Below are 20546 nucleotides of genomic sequence, written 5' to 3' on the forward strand. Positions count from 1 at the left end.
AAACGAGTTGCCAGTCCAGGTTCGATGCATGATGCTAGTTGCTTGGGGCTGGTGCACTGGGACGGCCCAGAGGGATGGTATGGGGAGGGAGGAGGGAGGAGGGTTCGGGATGGGGAACACATGTATACCTGTGGCGGATTCATTTTGATATTTGGCAAAACTAATACAATTATGTAAAGTTTAAAAATAAAATAAAATTGGAAGAAAAAAAAAAAAAGGCAACATACTATGCATGCTATGAATTGTATCTGCTTGGTCAGTGATAAAGGAAGTAGGAATAGCAACACAGCAGCTGGATGCATGGTTGGGCAAGCACCACCACCAACTCCTCTCCACCCACCGACCAGGTTCAAACTCCTTAGAAGGGTTTCCTCTTTCTCCTCCCCCTCCCCCTCCGCTGACTGGAGGGCCTCTGGTCCCTCTCCCCACCCCAGAACTACCCTCAACCTCTCACCTGAACAGCTACAGCCACCTTGGTAAGAAAAAGTGAATGAGAAGCTTCTTTTTTTAAATTGGAAAACCATTCCAGAGGACCAGGTTCATAGCAAAACCAACATCTGGACCTTGGCACCAGGCAACAGCATCAGTACCAAATCGACACAGGGACCACCCAGAAGCTGTTTGGGCAGCAAGAAAATACCACCAAGTCTTCCTCTTCTAGGAGAGGAAGGCTTTAAAATTGTCCTTCAGGAAGGCCAGAGAAGAGATTACTATCTTGGATGCAAAACAGAGCATGAACATTGGGATATTTCTTAAGTTATTTAAGAATTCTCCTTGGTCCATTGAAGAAGACATTCACCAAGGAAAGAGTGAGCATGATGGACCAGAGGCATTGTGAGAATTTCTTAAGCTTTTGCCAGAGTCAGAAGATATGAAGAAATTAAAAGCATTAAGTGGAGACATGGCCAAGCTGTCCTGGGAAGATCCCTTAATTCAGATGCCAAACTACTCACTGCGGATTGAACTCATGGTGCTAAATTAGAATTTTTGCCTTCTTCTTGTCTATACACAGACATGATGCTTCTCAAAACTGCTACAAAAGAGCTGATGTGTGTGAGGAACTACATTCGATATTATTAATATACTTGGTGCTGCAAGAAGGGAATATCATGATTGCAGAGGGGGCATGCTAGCAATGCAGTGTGATTTAAACTGTCTTCTTTGCTCAACTTGGCAGACAATGCAAATAAACCTATGGTGAATCTCCTGCGTTGTTGCACGGGAAGCCCAAAAGGAAGATGCCATGCTTCTGAACTTTTCTGAAAAGTTTCATCGTGTTCTCAAGGATGCTAGATTATCTCTGGAAAATACGAAGGCAGGGTGCACTCTCTCTTTTTTAAAAATACAATTTTATTTATTTATGGCTGTGCTGGGTCTTCCTTGCTGCACGCAGGGTTTCTCTACTTGCAGGAAGAGAGGGCTACTCTCTAGCTTTTCAATCCCGTGGCTTCTCTTGCTGCGGATCTCTGGGGTCTAGGGCGCTGGGGCTTCGGGAATTGCAGCAAGTGGGCTCAGTAGTTGTGACCCACGGGCTTAGCTGCTTCCTGGCTTTTGGGATCAAGACGAGATCTCTAAAGAACATCCAGCGGGGTGGTGGGTGGGTGTCAGTGGACGAAGATTTTCTTCTTTCAATGTGCCCTGGAAAAGCTGGGGCGCTGGAAGCAAGGGCTCGAAGACAAGCCGCAATGCCTTCACGGACTTCTTTTGTGAAGACAAAGACACCGCGCAACTGGACAAATGCCTCCAGATAGTCAGTGACTTTGTGTCAGATTCAACGAAGCGGTGAAGGACAACCGAGACCACGAGGCGCAGGAGCTGAAGTAGCGGCTGGGGAGCTGGGGATCCGGCTGGAGCAGCAGAGAATGACTCTGGGCTGTTGACCGAGAGGAGCGCGAAGGACCCGCCCGCTTTCCTCCACCCCACCACCCCGCGCCCATTAGCCCTTCCTACCAGACCCTCAACGCCCGCCGCTCCAGCCTCTCCCTGGGCGCCTCGGACCCTGAGCTTCTAATTTTCGCGGAGAGAGCTCCCCTGGCAGCCCCGAGGAGGAGCTCAAGTTCAACAGCTCGGCCGGGAGCTACCCCCAGCGGGACCCGCCCAGCGGAGCCTGGAGAGCCTAGGGACCAGGACCCCAGCCCAGCGTTCAGACCTCTGGCCTCGGAGAGCCAGGAGGAAGCCCCCGAACCTGCCTTGGCTTGGCCGAGCCAGTCCCAGCTCTCCCCCCACCCCCGGCCAGAGGACCCTCCTCCGTGTTACCCGGGGTTCAGCGCAGTGGGCTCGAGTAGCGAGCCGGGGTCTGGGTCCCGAGCGGTACCCCCTACTCTCGCCGTCTGCTCTAAGGATTAGGGGGCATGAGCTGGTGACCGGACTGGCTCACTTCTACCGCCAGGCCCCCACGGCCCCGGAAGAGCCGGGCCCCTGACGGTGAATGACTTCAGCCCTGTAGAGCTGGCGTCTGTAGGGGGATGAGAGACTTAGTCTCCGAGCGCCTGAAAAGACAGCCTGACGCCCGTGCGGGCAGAGGTGCCCAGGGCGGGGGCGGGGGAATGGCGGGCCGGCCCCGAGGAGCCCAGGAGCGAGGGTCTGATATTTGAGGGCAGCAGTGACCCTGAGAACCAAGATCCTGGCTCTCGGTTCTAAGTCTCAGACACCACTGACTGCTCGCTGCCCCTGGACTGAGAGGAGGGAACCGACTCCAGACCCGAAGCGGGGGATCCGCAGGATCAGGGCGATGGGGGAGGGCTCCGTGTCCTCCGGAGCCAGGGAGACCGGAGGCAGCCAGGTCTCCTCTAACCACACCTGCATCCCACCTGGGGAGGCTCCCACTGCAGCCGAGAGCCCGGCTGGCTGCCACGGGGACCTGCCCAAGGACAGGCCGGCCAGAGGGAAGGAGGTGATGGCCCCCCGAAGAGGAACTCCCTCAAAGAGGCGTCGGCGTCTGCTGCGGCTTCCGCGGTCACTGTTGCCCAGAGGGTCGCGGGGCCCGGGCTGGCGCTGATGTGCTGGGAGAGCGAGAGCGGGTGCGCTCCCCTCCACAACCTCCTCCCCCTGCTCTTCCCGCTGCAGAGGGCTCCCTTCGCAAGGGCTGGCGGCTGGGACCCGCCCGCGCCCCTGTTGAGCCGCAGCTGGTGAGGGGGCCTCCGACAAACTTCCGAGGAGGCCCTGGACAGCGGCCTGGCGGGGAGGGAGCCCCGCGCGCCACCCAGGACACCTTCAGGAAGCTCGGCTCCAAACTCCGCGCCCCCTGCCCCCTTCCCCTGCCGGCAACGTCAGGCGGCAGAAGTGCGGGGTGAGGGGTGAGGAGTCGGGGGGCAGGGTGAGGGGGGCGTTCTCGGGCCGGCCGTGTCCTCAGGTTCGCTCGCAACACCAGAGGACCAACTCTCACCACTGTGGGCAGAGCCCCCGGCCTCAGCCAGACCGTGTCTCAGCGGCAGCTGAGGGTGAAGGGTGGCCCAGAGACTCCACTCCCCAAGGAAAGTGGCGTCTTCGTTCCCCAGTAGGGGCTGGAGTCGGCCTGGGGCCCCGGTGCTGCACAGAGATCCCGGGAAAGGACCGATAGACCGATAGAGATAGACCGAGGAAAAGGCCTCCCTTCCGTTGAAGGACGCCAGTCCAGCGGACCTGGGGAAGGGGCTCCATCCCTTACGGAAGCAAAGAGCATCCGCCCTCCGCTCTGGCCTCCAGGACAGACTTCTGAGAATGGCCGACCCGCCCCTCCTTCCCGCTCATGGCTGTTCCACTTAAAGTCATCCTCTGGGGTCACCCGCAGATGCTCCTGTCACAGAAGGTGACAGTCTCTGGAAGAATGCTGGAGCTTCTGGAATTTACACGTGCTGCATTTTGATGGAAGGTCATCAGAGAGGTTTCAGTGAGCACATCTTTCCCCTTCTGTGTTTTCTCATTTGTTGTTGCTGTTCAGTTGCTAAGTTGTGTTCAGCTCTTTTCTACCCCATGGACTACATGCAGTACACCAGGCTTCCCTGTCCTTCACTATCTCCCGCAGTTTGCTCAGACTTATGTCCATTGAGTCGGTGATGTCATCCAGCCATCTCATCCCCTGTCTGCCCCTCTTCTTCCTGCCCTCAATATTTCCCAGGATCAAGGTCTTTTCCAATGAGCTGACTCTTTACATCAGGTGGCCAAAGTATTGAAGCCTTTTCTCCTTTGAGTATCTTATAAAACTAAGTGAACGCTGCTATGACTTGTGTTCGCTCTAGTTACAGGAAAGAATTAACTCTTCAGTCTCCCAGTCTTTCTCCTGGAGCCTGGAGAAAGTCCTTCTTTTGTCTGTCTGTCTGTCTCTCAATACTTTTTAATGTTGATATCTCTTTTCCAGGTGGCTCAGTGGCAAAAAAATCTGCCTGTCAATGCAGGAGACGGGATTGATCTCTGGGTCGGGAAGAACTCTTGAAGAAAGAAATGGCAATCCACTGCAGTATTCTTGCCTGGAAAATTCCATGGACAGAGGAGCCTGGTGGGCTACATGGGGTTGCAAAATGTTGGACATGACGGAGCGCACACACACACACACACACACACCCCTGTTCTTTGGTACTGTAGTTTTAAATCCTGAATAAAACCAGATCAACTTTTTAAGGGCCATTGGGCCACTGGGTTTTTAAAAACAGACCTCCCAAAATGAAATTGCTTTTGGTTCAGTTCAGTTCAGTCACTCAGTCGTGTCCGATTTTTGCAACCCCATGAATCGCAGCATGCCAGGCCTCCCTGTCCATCACCAACTCCTGGAGTTTACTCAAACTCATGTCCATCGAGTCAGTGATGCCATCCAGCCATCTCATCCTCTGTCATCCCCCTTTCCTCCTGCCCCCAATCCCTCCCACATGAGGTGGCCAAAGTACTGGAGTTTCAGCTTCAGCATCAGTCCTTCCAATGAACACCCAGGACTGATCTCCTTTAGAATGGACTGGTTGGATCTCCTTGCAGTCCAAGGGACTCTCAAGAGTCTTCTCCAACACCACAGTTCAAAAACATCAATTCTTTGGTGCTCAACCTTCTTCACAGTCCAACTCTCACATCCATACATGACCCTTGGAAAAACCATAGCCTTGACTATATGGACCTTTGTTGGCAAAGTAATGTCTCTGCTTTTGAATATGCTATCTAGGTTGGTGATAACTTTCCTTCCAAGGAGTAAGCGTCTTTTAATTTCATGGCTGCAGTCACCATCTTCAGTGATTTTGGAGCCCCAAAAAATAAAGTCTGACACTGTTTCCACTGTTTCCCCATCTATTTCCCATGAAGTGATGGGACCAGATGCCATGATCTTAGTTTTCTGAATGTTGAGCTTTAAGCCAACTTTTTAAAAATATAAATTTATTTATTTTAATTGGAGGTTAATTACTTTATAGTATTGTATTGTTTTTGCCATACATCAACATGAATCCTCCACAGGTATACCCATGTTCCCCATCCTGAACACCTCTCCTTCCTCCCTCCCCATACCATCCCTCTGGGTCGTCTCAGTGCACCAGCCCCAAGCATCCAGTATCATGAATCGAACCTGGACTGGTGATTCTTTTCTTATATGATATTATACATGTTTCAATGCCATTCTCCCAAATCATCCCACCCTCGCCCTCTCCCACAGAGTCCAAAAGACTGTTCTATACATCTGTGTCTCTTTTGCTGTCTCCCATACAGGGTTATTGTTACCATCTTTCTAAATTCCATATATATGCATTAGTATACTGTATTGGTGTTTTTCTTTCTGGCTTACTTCACTCTGTATAATAGGCTCCAGTTTCATCCACCTCATTAGAACTGATTCAAATGGATTCTTATAATGGCTGAGTAATACTCCATTGTGTATATGTACCACAGCTTTCTTATCCTTCATCTGCTGATGGACACCTAGGTTGCTTCCATGTCCTGGCTATTATAAACAGTGCTGTGATGAACATTTGGGTATGAACATGTGTCTCTTTCAATTCTGGCTTCCTTGGTGTGTATGCTCAGCAGTAGGATTGCTGGGTGATAAGGCAGTTCTATTGCCAGTTTTTAAAGGAATCTCCACACTATTCTCCACAGTGGCTGTACTAGTTTGCATTCTCACCAACAGTGTAAGAGAGTTCCCTTTTCTCCACACCCTCTCCAGAATTTATTGCTTGTATACTTTTAAGCCAACTTTTCCACTCTCCTCTTTCACTTTCATCAAGAGGCTTTTTAGTTCCTCTTCACTTTCTGCCATAAGGGTGGTGTCATATGCGTATCTGAGGTTATTGATATTTCTCCCAGCAATCTTGGTTCCAGCTTGTGCTTCTTCCAGCCCAGTGTTTCTCATGATGTACTCTGCATACAAGTTAAATAAGCAGGGTGACAATATACAGCCTTGACATACTCCTTCTCCTATTTGGAACCAGTCTGTTGTTCCATGTCCAGTTCTAACTGTTGCTTCCTGACCTGCATATAGGTTTTTCAAGGTATTTTTTCAATACCAGATGGTCTGGTATTCCCATCTTTTGAAGAATTTCCCACAGTTTATTGTGATCCACACAGTCAAAGGCTTTGGCATAGTCAATAGAGCAGAAATAGATGTTTTTCTGGAACTCTCTTGCTTTTTCCATGATCCAGTGGATGTTGGCAATGTGATCTCTCGTTCCTCTGCCTTTTCTAAAAGCAGCTTGAACATCTGGAAGTTCACAGTTCATGTATTTCTGAAGCCTGGCTTGGAGAATTTTGAGCATTACTTTACTAGCATGTGAGATGAATGCAATTGTGCGGCTGTTTGAGGAGGTATTACAAATAGCTGTGAAAAGAAGGGAAGTGAAAAGCAAAGGAGAAAAGGAAAGATATGAGCATCTGAATGCAGAATTCCAAAGAATAGCAAGAAGTGATAAGAAAGCCTTCCTCAGTGATCAGTGCAAAGAAATAGAGGAAAACAACAGAATGGGAAAGACTAGAGATCTCTTCAAGAAAATTAGAGATACCAAGGGAATATTTCATGCAATGATGGGCTTGATAAAGGACATAAATGGTATTTACCTAACAGAAGCAGAAGATATTAAGAAGAAGTGGCAAGAATACACAGGAGAACTGTACAAAAAAGAGCTTCACAACCAAGATAATCACAATGGTGTGATCACTCACCTAGAGCCAGACATCGTGGAATGTGAAGTCAAGTAGGCCTTAGAAAGCATCACTACAAACAAAGCTAGTGGAGGTGACAGAATACCAGTTGAGCTATTTCGAATCCTCAAAGATGATGCTGTGAAAGTGCTGCACTCAATATGCCAGCAAATTTGGAAAAGTCAGCAGTGGCCACAGGACTGGAAAAGGTCAGTTTTCATTCCAATCCCAAAGAAAGGCAATGCCAAAGAATGCTCAAACAAATACTTAGGAAAATAAAATAAATCAGAGAGTCAAAAAAAAAAAAAAGGAAGAAGAAGAAGAAGTTAGCTAGGATACATAAAACATAAAATATTCTATAGTGAGGAGAACTATTTCTCTATAGGAGAAAATATTTGTATACATTTGCAAATTTCCTTGTCCTGCCAGGAAGGTAGAAGTAGTTTTCCATGGCAATGGCTTTAGGGAAGTGGGACTTACAGGAACCTCATCTCACTACCCCTTCCTATCTCCATGAAGCTAAAGCTGGGACCTTCTAGGTCCCAGTTTACAGTAAGACCTAGCCAAGTTGGCAAGGTCCATTCCTCCCAAGGGCTCCTCACTTCAGCTTGTGGAGGCCCAGCAGCCCCTCCTAACCCCAGACCTTCTTCCTTAGGGGCTCATCAGAGCCCTCCTTGAATCAAGCTCCCACACCTTATCCTGCCATGGAGACCCTCTGGGCACACCAACTCTAAGGCCAAGGATCACCCAAAGACTTCTTAAATAGCCTTCCTCCATGAAAAAGTATTCTGAATAGACTGGCCTTTCCCTATACAACGTCCTTCTCTGTGAGACTGGGAAGTGCATGGAGTTGGATAGGCAGGAGACGAAGATGCTGAACAAGAGCCAATCCCATCCCATCCGTGCTCCTTGAAACTGCCATGTGTCACCTACACAACTCTGTGCACTTAGATGTGTGGTTGGGAGTAACTTCTCTCTGTTTTGCACTTTGGACTCAAGTCACTGAATGTGGTTAGTCACTTTTCCAGGAAATGTGAGACTGTAACTACCAAGCGAATCCTTGGAATTTCCTGGCCGTCCAAGTTCATTTAACTCTGACTTCAAAGGGGGATCAGTCTCCCAGTTTATGCACCCTGTACTCTGTTCTCCAACTTACAATGCTGCCTCTTCTCTTCCCCCTCCATACCCTCCACTGCATGTTAGAAGGTGTCCCATGTGTTACTGGGGAAGAGTGGAGGGCAGTTATAAATAGCTGCAGAAAGAATGAAGTGGCTGGGCCAAAGCAGAAACAATGCTCAGTTGTGGGTGTGTCTGGTGGTGAAAGTAAATCCAATGCTGTAAAAAACAATGTTGTGTAGGAACCTGGAACATTAGGTCCATGAATCAAGATAAGTTGGATGTAGGCAAGCAGGAAATGGCAAGAGTGAACATCAAAATTTTAGAAATCAGTGAACTAAAATGGATGGGAGTGGGTGATTTTAATTTAGATGACCACTGTATCTACTACTGTGAACGAGAATGCCTTAGAAGAAATGGAGTAGCCCTCATAGTCAACAAAACAGTCTGAAATGCAGTACCTGGGTGCAATCTCAAAAAACACAGAATGATCTCAGTTCATTTTCAAAGCAAACCACCTCAACATCATAGTAATCCAAGTCTATGTCCCAACCACTGATGCCAAAAAAGCTGACGTTGACTGGTTCTACAACACCTTCTAAAACTAACACCAAAAAAAAAAAAAAAAAGAAAGAAAAGAAAAAGATATCATTTTCATCATATAGGATTGGAATGTGAAAGTAGAAAATCAAGAGATACCTGGAATAACAGGAAAGTTTGGCCTTGGAGTACAAAATGAAGCAGGTCAAAGGCTAACAGAGTTTGGTCAAGAGAACATGCTAGTCATAGCAAACACATTTTCCCAACAACCCAAGAGGTGACTCTACACATGGACATCACCAGATGCTCAATACCAAAATCAGACTGATTATGTTCTTTGCAGCCAAATATGGAGAAGCTCTATACAGTCAGCAAAAACAAGACTGTGGCTCAGATCATGAACTTCTTATTACAAAATTCAGGCTTAAATTGAAGAAAGTAGGGAAAATCACTGGACTACTCAGGTATTACTTAAATAGCTTATGATTATACAGTAGAAGTGATGAATAGATTCAAGGGATTAGATCTGGTAGACAGAGTGCCTGTAGAATTATGGACAGAGATTTGTAACACTATGCAGGAGGCAGCTATCCCTAAGGAAAAGCAATACAAGTAGGCAAAGTGGTTGTCTCAGATAGCCTCAGTGGTTATCTGAGGACAGAAGAGACGTGAAAGGCAAAGGAGAAACAAAAAGATATACTCAACTGAATGTAGCATTCCAGAGAATAGCAAGAAGCAGTAATAGTACAAGTGCTTAGCTGCTGAGTGGTGTCTGACTCTTTGGGGCACTTTGGACTGTAGCCTCCCAGGTTCCTCTGTCCATGGAATTTTTCAGGCAAGAATATTGGAGTGGTTTTCTATTTTCCTCCTCTAAGGGATCTTTGCTATTTTCCTCCTCTAAGCGATCTTCCTGAACCAGGGATTGAAGCCACATCTCACAATGCAAAGAAATTGAGGAAAACAATAGAATGGGAAAGACGAGATCTCTCCAAGAAAATTGTAGATATCAAGGGAACATTTCATGCAAGGATGGGCACGATAAAGGATAGAAATGGTGAGGACCTAACAGAAGCAGAAGATATTGAAAAGAGGTGGCAAGAATACACAGAAGAACTATACAAGAAAGGTCTTAATGACCTGGATAACCATGATGGTGCCACCACTTAACTAGAGCTGGACATCCTGGAGTTTGAAGTCAAGTGTGTCTTAGGAAGCATTACTACAAACAAAGCTAGTGGAGGTGATGGAATTCCAGCTGAGCTATTTCAAATCCTAAAAGATGATGCTGTTAATGCTGCACTCAATATGTCAGTAAATTTGGAAAACTCAGCAATGGCCACAGGGAAAAGGTCAGTTTTCATTCTGGTCCCATAGAAAGGCAATGTCAAAGAATGCTCAGTTCAGTTCAGTTCAGTTGCTCAGTCGTGTCCGACTCTTTGCGACCCCATGAATTGCAGCACGTCAGGCCTCCCTGTCCATCACCAACTCCTGGAGTTGACCCAAACTCAAGTCCATTGAGTCAGTGATGCCATCCAGCCATCTCATCCTCTGTCGTTCCCTTTTCCTCCTGCCCCCAATCCCTCCCAGCATCAGAGTCTTTTCCAATGAGTCAACTCTTTGCATGAGGTGGCCAAAGTACTGGAGTTTCAGCTTTAGCATCATTCCTTCCAAAGAACACCCAGGACTGATCTCCTTTAGAATGGACTGGTTGGATCTCCTTGAAGTCCAAGGGACTCTCAAGAGTCTTCTCCAACACCACAGTTCAAAAGCATCAATTCTTCAGCTCTCAGCTTTCTTCACAGTCCAACTCTCACATCCATACATGACTACTGGAAAAACCATAGTCTTGACTAGACGGACCTTTGTTGGCAAAGTAAGAATGCTCAAACACCACACAACTGTACTCATTTCACATGCTAGCAGGCTCAAAATCCTTCAAGTTAGACTTCAACGGTGTATGAATTGAGAACTTAGAGATGTACAAGCTGGATTTAGAAAAGGCAGAGGAACCAGAGATCAAATTGCCAAGATTTGTTTTATCTTGGAGAAAGCAAGGGAGTTCCAAAGAAACATCTATTTCTGCTTCACTGACTAAGCTAAAGCCTTTAACTGTGTGGACCACAACAAACTGTGGAAAATTCCTAAAGAGATGGGAGTATCAGACCACCTTACATGTCTCCTGAGAAACTTGTTTGCAGGTCAAGAAGCAACAGTTAGAACCTTACATGGAAAAACTGACTAGTTCAAAATTGAGAGAAGAGTACGACAAGGCTGCACATTGTCACCCTGCTTATTTAACCTCTGTGCAGAATACATCATGTGAACTGCTGGGCTGGATGAATTACAAGCTGAAATCAAGATTGTCAGGAAAAATATCAACATCAGATATGCAGATGATAACATTCTAATGGCAGAAAGTAAAGAGAACTAAAGAGTGTCTTGATGGCAGTGAAAGAGTGAAAAAGCTGGCTTGAAACTCAGCATTCAAAAACTAAGATCATGGCATCTTGTCCCATCACTTCATAGCAAATGGAGGCAAAAAGTGGAAGCAGTGAGAGATTTTATTTTCTTAGGCTTCAAAATCACTGCAGACAAGAAAGGCAGGCATGAAATTAAAAGACATTTGCTCCTTGGAAGGAAAGCCATGACAAATTTAGACAGTGTATTAAAAAGCAGAGACATCACTTTGCTGACAAAGGTCCATTTAGGACCTTTAGTAAAAGGACCTTTAGTAAAAGGACCTTTAGTAAAAGGACCTTTAGTCCATTTAGTAAAAGCTATGGTTTTTCCAGTAGTCATGTATGGATGTGATAGTTGAACTATAAAGGAGGCTGAGCACCAAAGAATTTATGCTTTTGAATCATGGTGCTGGAGAAGAGTGATGAGAGTCCCTTGGACAGTAATAAGATCAAACCAGTAAATCCTAATGGAAATCAACCCTGAATATTCATTAGAAGGACCAATGCTGAAGCTGAAGCTCCACTACTATGAACACCTGATGGCAAAAGCTGACTCATTGGAAAAGACCCTGATGCTGGGAAAGATTGAAGGCAAAAGGAGAAGGGGGTGGCAGAGGATGAGAGGTTAGATAGCACCACTGACTGAGTGGACATGAGTTTCAGCAAACTCTGGGAATTAGTGGAGGATAGAGCCTGGTGTGCTGCAGTCCATGTGGTCACAAAGAGTTGGACATGGCTTGGCAAGTGAACAGCAGCAGCAAAGTCCATATAAACAAGTAAAACCCTTCCTTTTTTGTTCTTTCCACAGAAAAACCATGAAGCAGTTCAATTCTGTCCTTTCCATCTTCTGAAAATGACTGAATACTTACAGCAGGTTTATTTTAACTTGTTTGGAGACCATGTACATGCCAAAGTTCACTGTTGATGATACAGAATCACTGAGGACAAGCACATCAGAGAGTAAATCTTTAAACAGATTTAATGTTCATCAGACACAAGTATCTTTGGTAAATAATTTTCCCTATGACTATTAAAAAGCGAACATCCTATGCTTCCAAAAGGACTAGGGAAACTGTTTTCATTTCTCTATTGTAGTAGTGAGGTGAGTTGGATCCACTCGGTAGTGAGGAGAACCTGACATGAGGTCACATAGATTTAATGTGAATTAATGAAAGGATGCTGTTTTCTCCCTTTGAAGTTGCAGCTTTGATGTCATTGTAACTCTTCTTGAGGATCACCTGTTCACAATGGCCTTTGAGGAGCTCCTGGATAAAGTTGGTGGCCTGGGGAAATTCCAGATTGTCCAGGTGGTTTTTGTTCTCCCCACTTACATGATAGTAGTCTGTCACTCACTGTTGGAGAACTTCACAGCAGCCATTCCTGGTCATCGCTGCTGGGTCCACATTCTTGATAATGCCACTGTCTCTGGTAATGACACAGGGATCCTCAGCCCTGATGTCCTCCTAAGAATTTCCATCCCACTGGATTCGAACTTGAAGCCAGAGAAGTGTCATCGTTTCCTCCACGCTCAGTGGCAACTCCTTCACCTGAATGGGACCTTCCCCAACATGACTGACCTGGACACAGAGCCCTGTGTGGATGGCTGGGTATATGACCACAGCTTGTTCTCCTCCACCATCGTGACTGAGGTAAAGGCCTCATTTACCTCTTGTGAGTACTTGTTCTCTGTGTTTAGAATAATGTAAAATAAACACAGGTTCATTATTCAGGTAGCCAGCTTTTATTCATTCTTTTAGCAAATAGTGATTGCTGATTTTTTTAAATTGTCAATTACTTACAATTTGAGGACACTGAAATTAACAAACTGATTATGGATTTTACTATCACAAAACTTAAGTTTTGTGTGAATTTTTATATTTAGCCAAGTTAGTACTTGATATAAATTGTGGAAAATTATTCTTGGTCACGTGTTCTTAGCCTCTGTGCAAGTCGGAAATACTTATATTTATTTAAAAAATTCCATGTCCTGGATTCTTATGAAAGAAACAAACCAAATACATTTTATTCCATGTGTAAAATCTAGGCATCAGTAATGAAACAAAAATCCCCTCAATATTTTCAGTGTGTGGCAAAGTTTGAGAACCAGTGAGGCACACAGTGCTACGTGAGTATGATTTGCCATGATAGAACTTAGAGGATTTAGTTGAGGATTTAGAGAATTCCGTGCTTAAGCTGAGACTTGAGTAATATATGTGAGTAAATGTTCAAAGGAAATCAGAAGCTGTGTTCTCTGAGGGTTGTTAGAGTGAGTGAATGTTCGTTGAGGGATATAAGAAGCTGTGAAGCTCCTCTGTGCTGGTTTCCTTCTCTTCCAGTGGGACCTCATTTGTGACCATCTGTCACAGAAATCAGTGGGTCAATCCCTATACATGGCTGGAATGCTGGTGGGAGGCCTCATATACGGCCTTCTCTCAGACAGGTGAGTGTCTCCACATCACTGCTGCCCTTCCTCTGGGTAGTTTCACAGTTTTCTATTAACTCTTTCATAAAGAAGTCTTTATTGAGTTCCAATAGGCAGTTTATACTGTTGGTTTCTAGGGACTATAGACAGAAATGGAGAATTAGACTCATTGTTACAAATGCAATTTTTGGGGGTCACAGAGCTCATTGTACTGGACACAGAAATAACATCTTTCTTAGGTCGGGGGGCATTTCAGAACAGTAAAGGAGGGTTACGTAAACTTCATTTGTAAAGATGAGCAGAAATTACCAATGAGAAGTGAGAGTAAGGTGCTTCAAGACAGGAGGTTCAATCTTTTTAGAGAAACAATATTGTGGGTTTATATGTTATGACTCTATGTTAATTCACTCCTTGACTCTGTGAGCTAAACGCCTGTGGGTTCTCATATTGGTCCTGCTGTCATAGTACCCCCCATATTCATTTCTAGAAAACTAGTGTTTAGTGAGACGGTTCTGAAGCTGAATTAAGAAATAATTGTGACTATAACCTGGATGTTTGGTTTTGCTTAAAAAACTAATCTGTAAACCTCAGGTGATATAATTTGTGTTGTGAGACGTTTGGGTTATCTTGTACCTGGCAGTGGTCATCCAAAAGTAAGAGAACAAGTGTGGCAGCCACACATCAAGTCCTCTGTAGGAGAAGTGGGAAGCTTAAAATATCCCTTGTCTGTAAGCCTAATATCATTTCTTCTTACATCTGAAAATTGTGAACTCTGAATGTATCACCTCTGTGTAATTCATAAAAGAATACATTTGAATCAGTTCTAATGAGATGGATGAAACTGGAACCTATTATAGAGAGTGAAGTAAGCCAGAAAGAAAAACACCAATACAGTATACTAACGCATATATATGGAATTTAGAAAGATGGTAACAATAACCCTGTGTACGAGACAGCAAAAGAGACACCGATGTATAGATCAGTCTTATGGACTCTGTGGGAGAGGGAGAGGGTGGGGACATTTGGGAGAATAGCATTGAAACATGTATAATATCATGTATGAAACGAGTCACCAGTCCAGGTTCGATGCACGGTACTGGATGCTTGGGGCTGGTGCACTGGGACGACCCAGAGGGAGGGTAGGGGAGGGAGGAGGGTGGAGGGTTCAGGATGGGGAATGCGGGTATACCTGTGGCGGATTCATTTCGATATTTGGCAAAACTAATACAATATTGTAAAGTTTAAAAATAAAATAAAATTAAAAAAAAAAAAAAGATTTCAGAGCTGAAGTGCTCATATTGGCCAGTCTTCTGACTGAGCCTTTTATGATGATTCAAAACCAATGCTGATTGATCAATTTATTTTATTATTATTATTATTTTTTTTTACTTTACAATATTGTATTGGTTTTGCCATACATCAACATGCATCCACCACGGGTGTACATGTGTTAGATAATACTGATGTGTGGTGATGCTTATAGATATGTGTTTGTTAGTATGTTATGACAGAAAATGAGAGAAGAAAATTCAGTGAAGAAGCAGGAAACTTATAGCTCAGTCAAAGATTTTGAACTAAAAATAGATAAAAAGCTCTGGACATTGGTATCAAAAGCAAAAATAGACAAGTGGGGTTATGTCAAACCAGAAACTTCTCCATTGCAAAGAAAATGACCAGCAAAATGAAATGGAAACCTACAGAATAAGAGAAAATATTTGAAAGACATATGTCTGATAAAGAATTAATATCCAAAGAAACTATTACAACAAGAAAAGCTCTAAGAAAAGCTCTCAAATATCCTGATATTTAAAATGGCATAGGACCTCAGTCGATATTTCTCCAAAGAACATATAGAAATAGTCAATCAGTATATGAGAAGACTCTTAACATCACTAATAACCAGAGAAAGAGAAATCAAAAGAACAGTGAGATATATCCTCATGCTGGTTCTGATGGCTATTATATCTAAGATACTATTGCCAAGGAGATTTTCCTTTTCTTTCTTCCAGGAGTTTTACTGTTTTGGGGTAATGTTTAAGTCTTTAGTCCACTTTTAGTGAGTTGAAAAATTTTTAGTAAGTTTTCAGAATTTTATATATATAATTTCATATCATATGCAAAGTCAATATAATTCCTCCTTTCCAGTGGATGCTTTTTGCTTTTTTCTTGCCTTATAGGTCTGACTAGGGCTTCCAGGATTATGTTGATAGGAGGGGTGTGAGCTGGCACCTCCTTTCCCCTCCTAAACTGAGAGGAAAATCTTTCAACCTGTCCATACGAAGTATGCTATTATCTGAAGACTCATCATAATGTTGATGTGCATTGCTTCTATCCCCAATTGATTGAGTATTTTTATCACGAAAAGATATTGTATTATGTTGAATGGCTTTTCCTGCATCTTTTGAGATGATCATATTATTTTTATTTTTCGTTCTATTAATGTATATCACATACATTGAATTGTGTATGTTGAACTCCAGGCATCCTAGGGCTAAATCCCACTTGATCCTAGTGTATAATCCTTTTAGTGTGCTGTTGAATTCGGTTTCTAATATCTTGTTAAGAAATTTTTGCATCTATATTCAGCAGAGATGTTGGTCTTTCATTTTCTTGTAATGTCCTTATCTAATTTAAGTACTATTGTGGGAAGCATGGACTTCCCTGGTGGCTGTCTCTGCTTTTTAATACACTCTCCATCACCTGTCCATCACCATCTCCTGGAGTTCACTCAAACTCACGTCCATTGAGTCGGTGATGCCATCCAGCCATCTCATCCTCTGTTGTCCCCTTCTCCTCCTGCCCCCAATCCCTCCCAGCATCAGAGTCTTTTCCAATGAGTCAACTCTTCGCATGAGGTACATATAGGCAATTTTATTTGCTTTTGTCAATTATACCTCAATTAAGTGGACAAATTACCAATGGATTTGAATAGATACATTTCTTTACAAAGAAGATATACAACTTGTAAGAAGCACATGAAAAGAAGCACAACAGCATCACTTATTAAGCCATACCAATCAAAACTATTGAAACCCCAACATATAATATAGGTAACTAATAAAGACCTACTCATAAAAAAAGTAAGAGAGTTTCAGAAAAACATCTATTTCTTCTTTATTGACTATGCCAAAGCCTTTGACTGTGTGGATCACAATAAACTGTGGAAAGTTCTGAAAGAGATGGGAATACTAGACTACTTGACCTGCCTCTTGAGAAATCTGTATGGAACAGTCTTATGGACTCTGTGGGAGAGGGAGAGGGAGAGGGTGGGAAGATTTGGGAGAATGGCATTGAAACATGTAAAATATCATGTATGAAATGAGATGCCAGTCCAGGTTTGATACACGATACTTGATGCATGGGGCTAGTGCACTGGGACGACCCAGAGGGATGGTATGGGGAGGGAGGAGGGAGGAGGGTTCAGGATGGGGAGCACATGTATACCTGTGATGGATTCATTTTGATATTTGGCAAAACTAATACAATTATGTAAAGTTTAAAAATAAAATAAAATAAAAAAAAAAAAAAAGAAATCTGTATGCAGGTCAGGAAGCAACAGTTAGAACTTGACATGGAACAACAAATTGGCTCCAAATAAGAAAAGGAGTTCGTCAAGGCTGTATATTGTCACCCTGCTTATTTAGCTTATATACAGAGTACATTGTGAGAAATGCTGGGCTGGGTGAAGCACAAGATGGAATCAAGATTTCCGGAAGAAATATCAGTAACCTCAGATATGCAGGTGACACTACTGTTATGGCAGAAAGTGAAGAAGAATTAAAAAGCCTCTTGATGAAAGTGAAAAAGGAGAGTGAAAAAGTTGGCTTAAAGCTCAACATTCAGAAAACTGACATCATGGCAACCGGTCCCACCACTTCATGGCAAATAGATGGGGAAACAGTGGCTGACTTTATTTTTTTGGGCTCCAAAATCACTGCAGATGGTGACTGCAGCCATGAAATTAAAAGACGGTTACTCCTTGGAAGGTAAGCTGTGACCAACCTAGACAGCATATTAAAAAGCAGAGACATTACCTTGTCAACAAATGTCTCGTCAAGGCTATCGCTTTTCCAGTAGTCATGTATGGATGTGAGAGTTGAACTATAAAGAAAGCTGAGCGCCAAAGAATTGATGCTTTGGAACTGTGGTGTTGGAGAAGACTCTTGAGGATCCCTTGGTCTGCAAAGAGATCCAACCAGTCCATCCTAAAGGAGATCAGTCCTGAGGGTTCATTGGAAGGACTGATGTTGAAGCTGAAACTCCAATACTTTGGCCATGTGATGCGAAGAGTTGACTCATTTGAAAAGACCCTGATGCTGGAAAAGATTGAAGGTAGGAGGAGAAGGGGACGACAGAGGATGAGATGGTTGGATGGCATCACTGACTCAATGGACATGAGTTTGAGTAAACTCTGGGAGTTGGTGATGGACAGGGAAGCCTAGTGTGCTCTGGGCCAGGGGAGTCGGACATGACTGAGTAACTGAACTGAACTGAGCTGAAAGACCTACTGTATAGCAGAGGGAGTTGGAGAAGGGAATGGCAACCCACTCCAGGATTTTTGCCTGGAGAATCCGATGGACAGAGGAACTTGGTGGGCTACAATCCATTGGGTTGCAAAGAGTTGGACACAACTGAGTGACTAACACACATGTACACACACAGCAGAGGGAACTCTACTCCGCCCTCTGTAATAACCTATATGGGAAAAGAATCTAGAAAAGAGTAGAGTACCTTGGACAGCAAGGAGATCAAAACAGTCAACCCTAAAGGAAATCAACCCTGAATATTCATTGGAAGGACTGATGCTGAGGCTGAAGCTCCAACACTGGCCACCTGATGCAAAGAGCTGATTCTTTGGAAAAGACCTTCATACTGGAAAAGATTGAAGGCAGGAGGAGAAGGGAGTAACAGAGGATGAGATGGTTGGATGGCATCAGTGACTCAATGGACATGAGTCTGAGCAAATTCTGGGGGATAACAAAGGACAGGAAAGCCTGTTTTGCTGCAGTCCTTGGGGTCACAAAGAGTTGAATTCGACTTAGTAACTGAACAACAACATGTTTATGTATAACTGACTCACATTGCTGTACAGCAGAAACTAGCACAACATTGTAAGTCAACTATACTCCAACTTAAAAAATCTAAATTGTATGGCAAAACCAATACAATGTTGTAAAATAATTAGCCTCCAATTAAAATAAATAAATTTATATTTTAAAAAATCTAAATTGAAACCAGTTCAAACACACTAGGATGACTAGAATAACAAACAGTAAAAATCAGAAATAAGAGTGAGATGGTAGTTCAAGAGGATATGTAATTCACCCTCCCACCTGAACACATAAAAAACTACATCCATGTATGGAATGATCCTCAGCAAGCGCTATTGGAAAAGTAGCATAAGGACTTCCCTGGCAGCCCAGTGGTTAAGACTTTACCTTCCCGTGCAAGGATTGTCAGTTTGATCCCTGGTCAGGAAATTAAGATCCCATATGCTTTGAGGACTAAAAACCAAAACATAAAACAGAAGCAATATTTAATAAAAGACTTTAAAAGATGGTCCATATCAAAGAAAATATGGGGAAGAAGGTGGGAGGGGGGTTCAGAATTGGGAACACATGTACACCCGTGGCGGATTCATGTTGATGTATGGCAAAACCAATACAATATTGTAAAGTAATTAGCCTCTAATTAAAATAAATAAATTTAAATTAAAAAAAGAGATACATTTGACATCTTTAGCATTATTATTTCTGGAAATGTATTTTGCTTTGAAATTTATTTGATGTTAGTATAAATATTCCAGCTTATTATTATTACTATTTGTGTTGTATATATTTTTTGTCAATTTAGTTTTAATCTATAATAATTTAAGTACTATTGTGGGAAGCATGGACTTCCCTGGTGGCTCAGATGGTAAAGAATATGCCTATGATGCAGGAAAAGCAAAAAATTAAGTTTTCAAAGAATCCATTCTGGTAATTTCTATCAGTTGAAATTAGTTTGATATGATTGCTACAATTTTTGTCTATCAAGTCATTTTGTGTGTTCTAAATTATTTTCTTTATGATAATGATTACATATATGATTATTTGATGTGTTTGTTCCTATGTTGTACATTTTCTGTTTTTGGAGGAACTGTTTGAATAACTTAAGAATTCCATTTAAATATTGCAGAGGAATTCCTTATCCCAAATGTGTTTATCTGTTTTTATTACTGGATATATAGATTTGCATATCCTATGTAGTCCTAGATGTCTCCACTAAGACTCTGTTTTCATGACCCTCAATGAAACAGAAAATTTATTTTTCCTTCTTTGTTCTTTATCTTTTCCTGTTCATTCTCCATCTTAGATAGTTCTTTTCTCTGAGAGATTTATATAATATCCTCTATCTGTGTTGTAGTGCTTTTACATTCTGTTCTAGAAAAAAAATATTGCTTGAGACTAATAAATCCAAATTCAACAAAGAGTGGTCCTTACATAAACCTCTTACAACTTTGTTGCATTTCCCACCAGTCTTTTGTATCAGTTAGCCTTAATCTGCCTGATCCTAGAGACCCAAGTACACTTTTAGCTCTCTTGTGGTCTACACACTGGATAGTCTATCTAGTTTGTTAAATATGTAAGTTAGTACAATATGTGCTTACAGTATGTTACAATTTCCAACATTGTAGTTCTCTTTATATGCTAGATGACAGAGTCCATTGGTGATTGGAGGATGAAATTTTGGTATTGCTAGTATACATTTGTAGCAAGGAATGTTATTTGAGGAGATTTCCATTGCTGATTTAGCTCTTGATTTTTCAAGCATTCAGGTACAAAGAATCATTTGTTAAAGCATTCTTTACATTTCAGTGTATGCTTTCGCTTTCTTAATGTTTTGCCCCAAATTATCATTGCTTTCATATTCTAACTGCCTTC

General features: G+C 43.1%; 1 protein-coding gene and 1 pseudogene across 1 annotated transcript in view; both read left to right on the top strand.

The window, feature by feature from the left end:
- Positions 1-224: 224 nt before the first annotated feature.
- On the top strand, positions 225-2346 carry LOC133241726 (FH2 domain-containing protein 1-like; annotated as a pseudogene).
- A 9928-nt stretch (positions 2347-12274) lies between these two features.
- The window catches only part of LOC133241352 (solute carrier family 22 member 10-like), a 30923-nt gene continuing 22651 nt past the window's right edge, over positions 12275-20546 (top strand). Inside the window, exons 1-2 of the mRNA XM_061406723.1 lie at positions 12275-12850; positions 13538-13641. Coding sequence (XP_061262707.1) covers positions 12449-12850; positions 13538-13641 — 506 coding nt within the window. The 5' untranslated portion in view covers positions 12275-12448. The remainder of the gene's footprint in view (positions 12851-13537; positions 13642-20546) is intronic.

The sequence above is a fragment of the Bos javanicus genome, chromosome 29 (assembly GCF_032452875.1).
Source record: "Bos javanicus breed banteng chromosome 29, ARS-OSU_banteng_1.0, whole genome shotgun sequence".
NCBI classification, from domain to species: domain Eukaryota; kingdom Metazoa; phylum Chordata; class Mammalia; order Artiodactyla; family Bovidae; genus Bos; species Bos javanicus.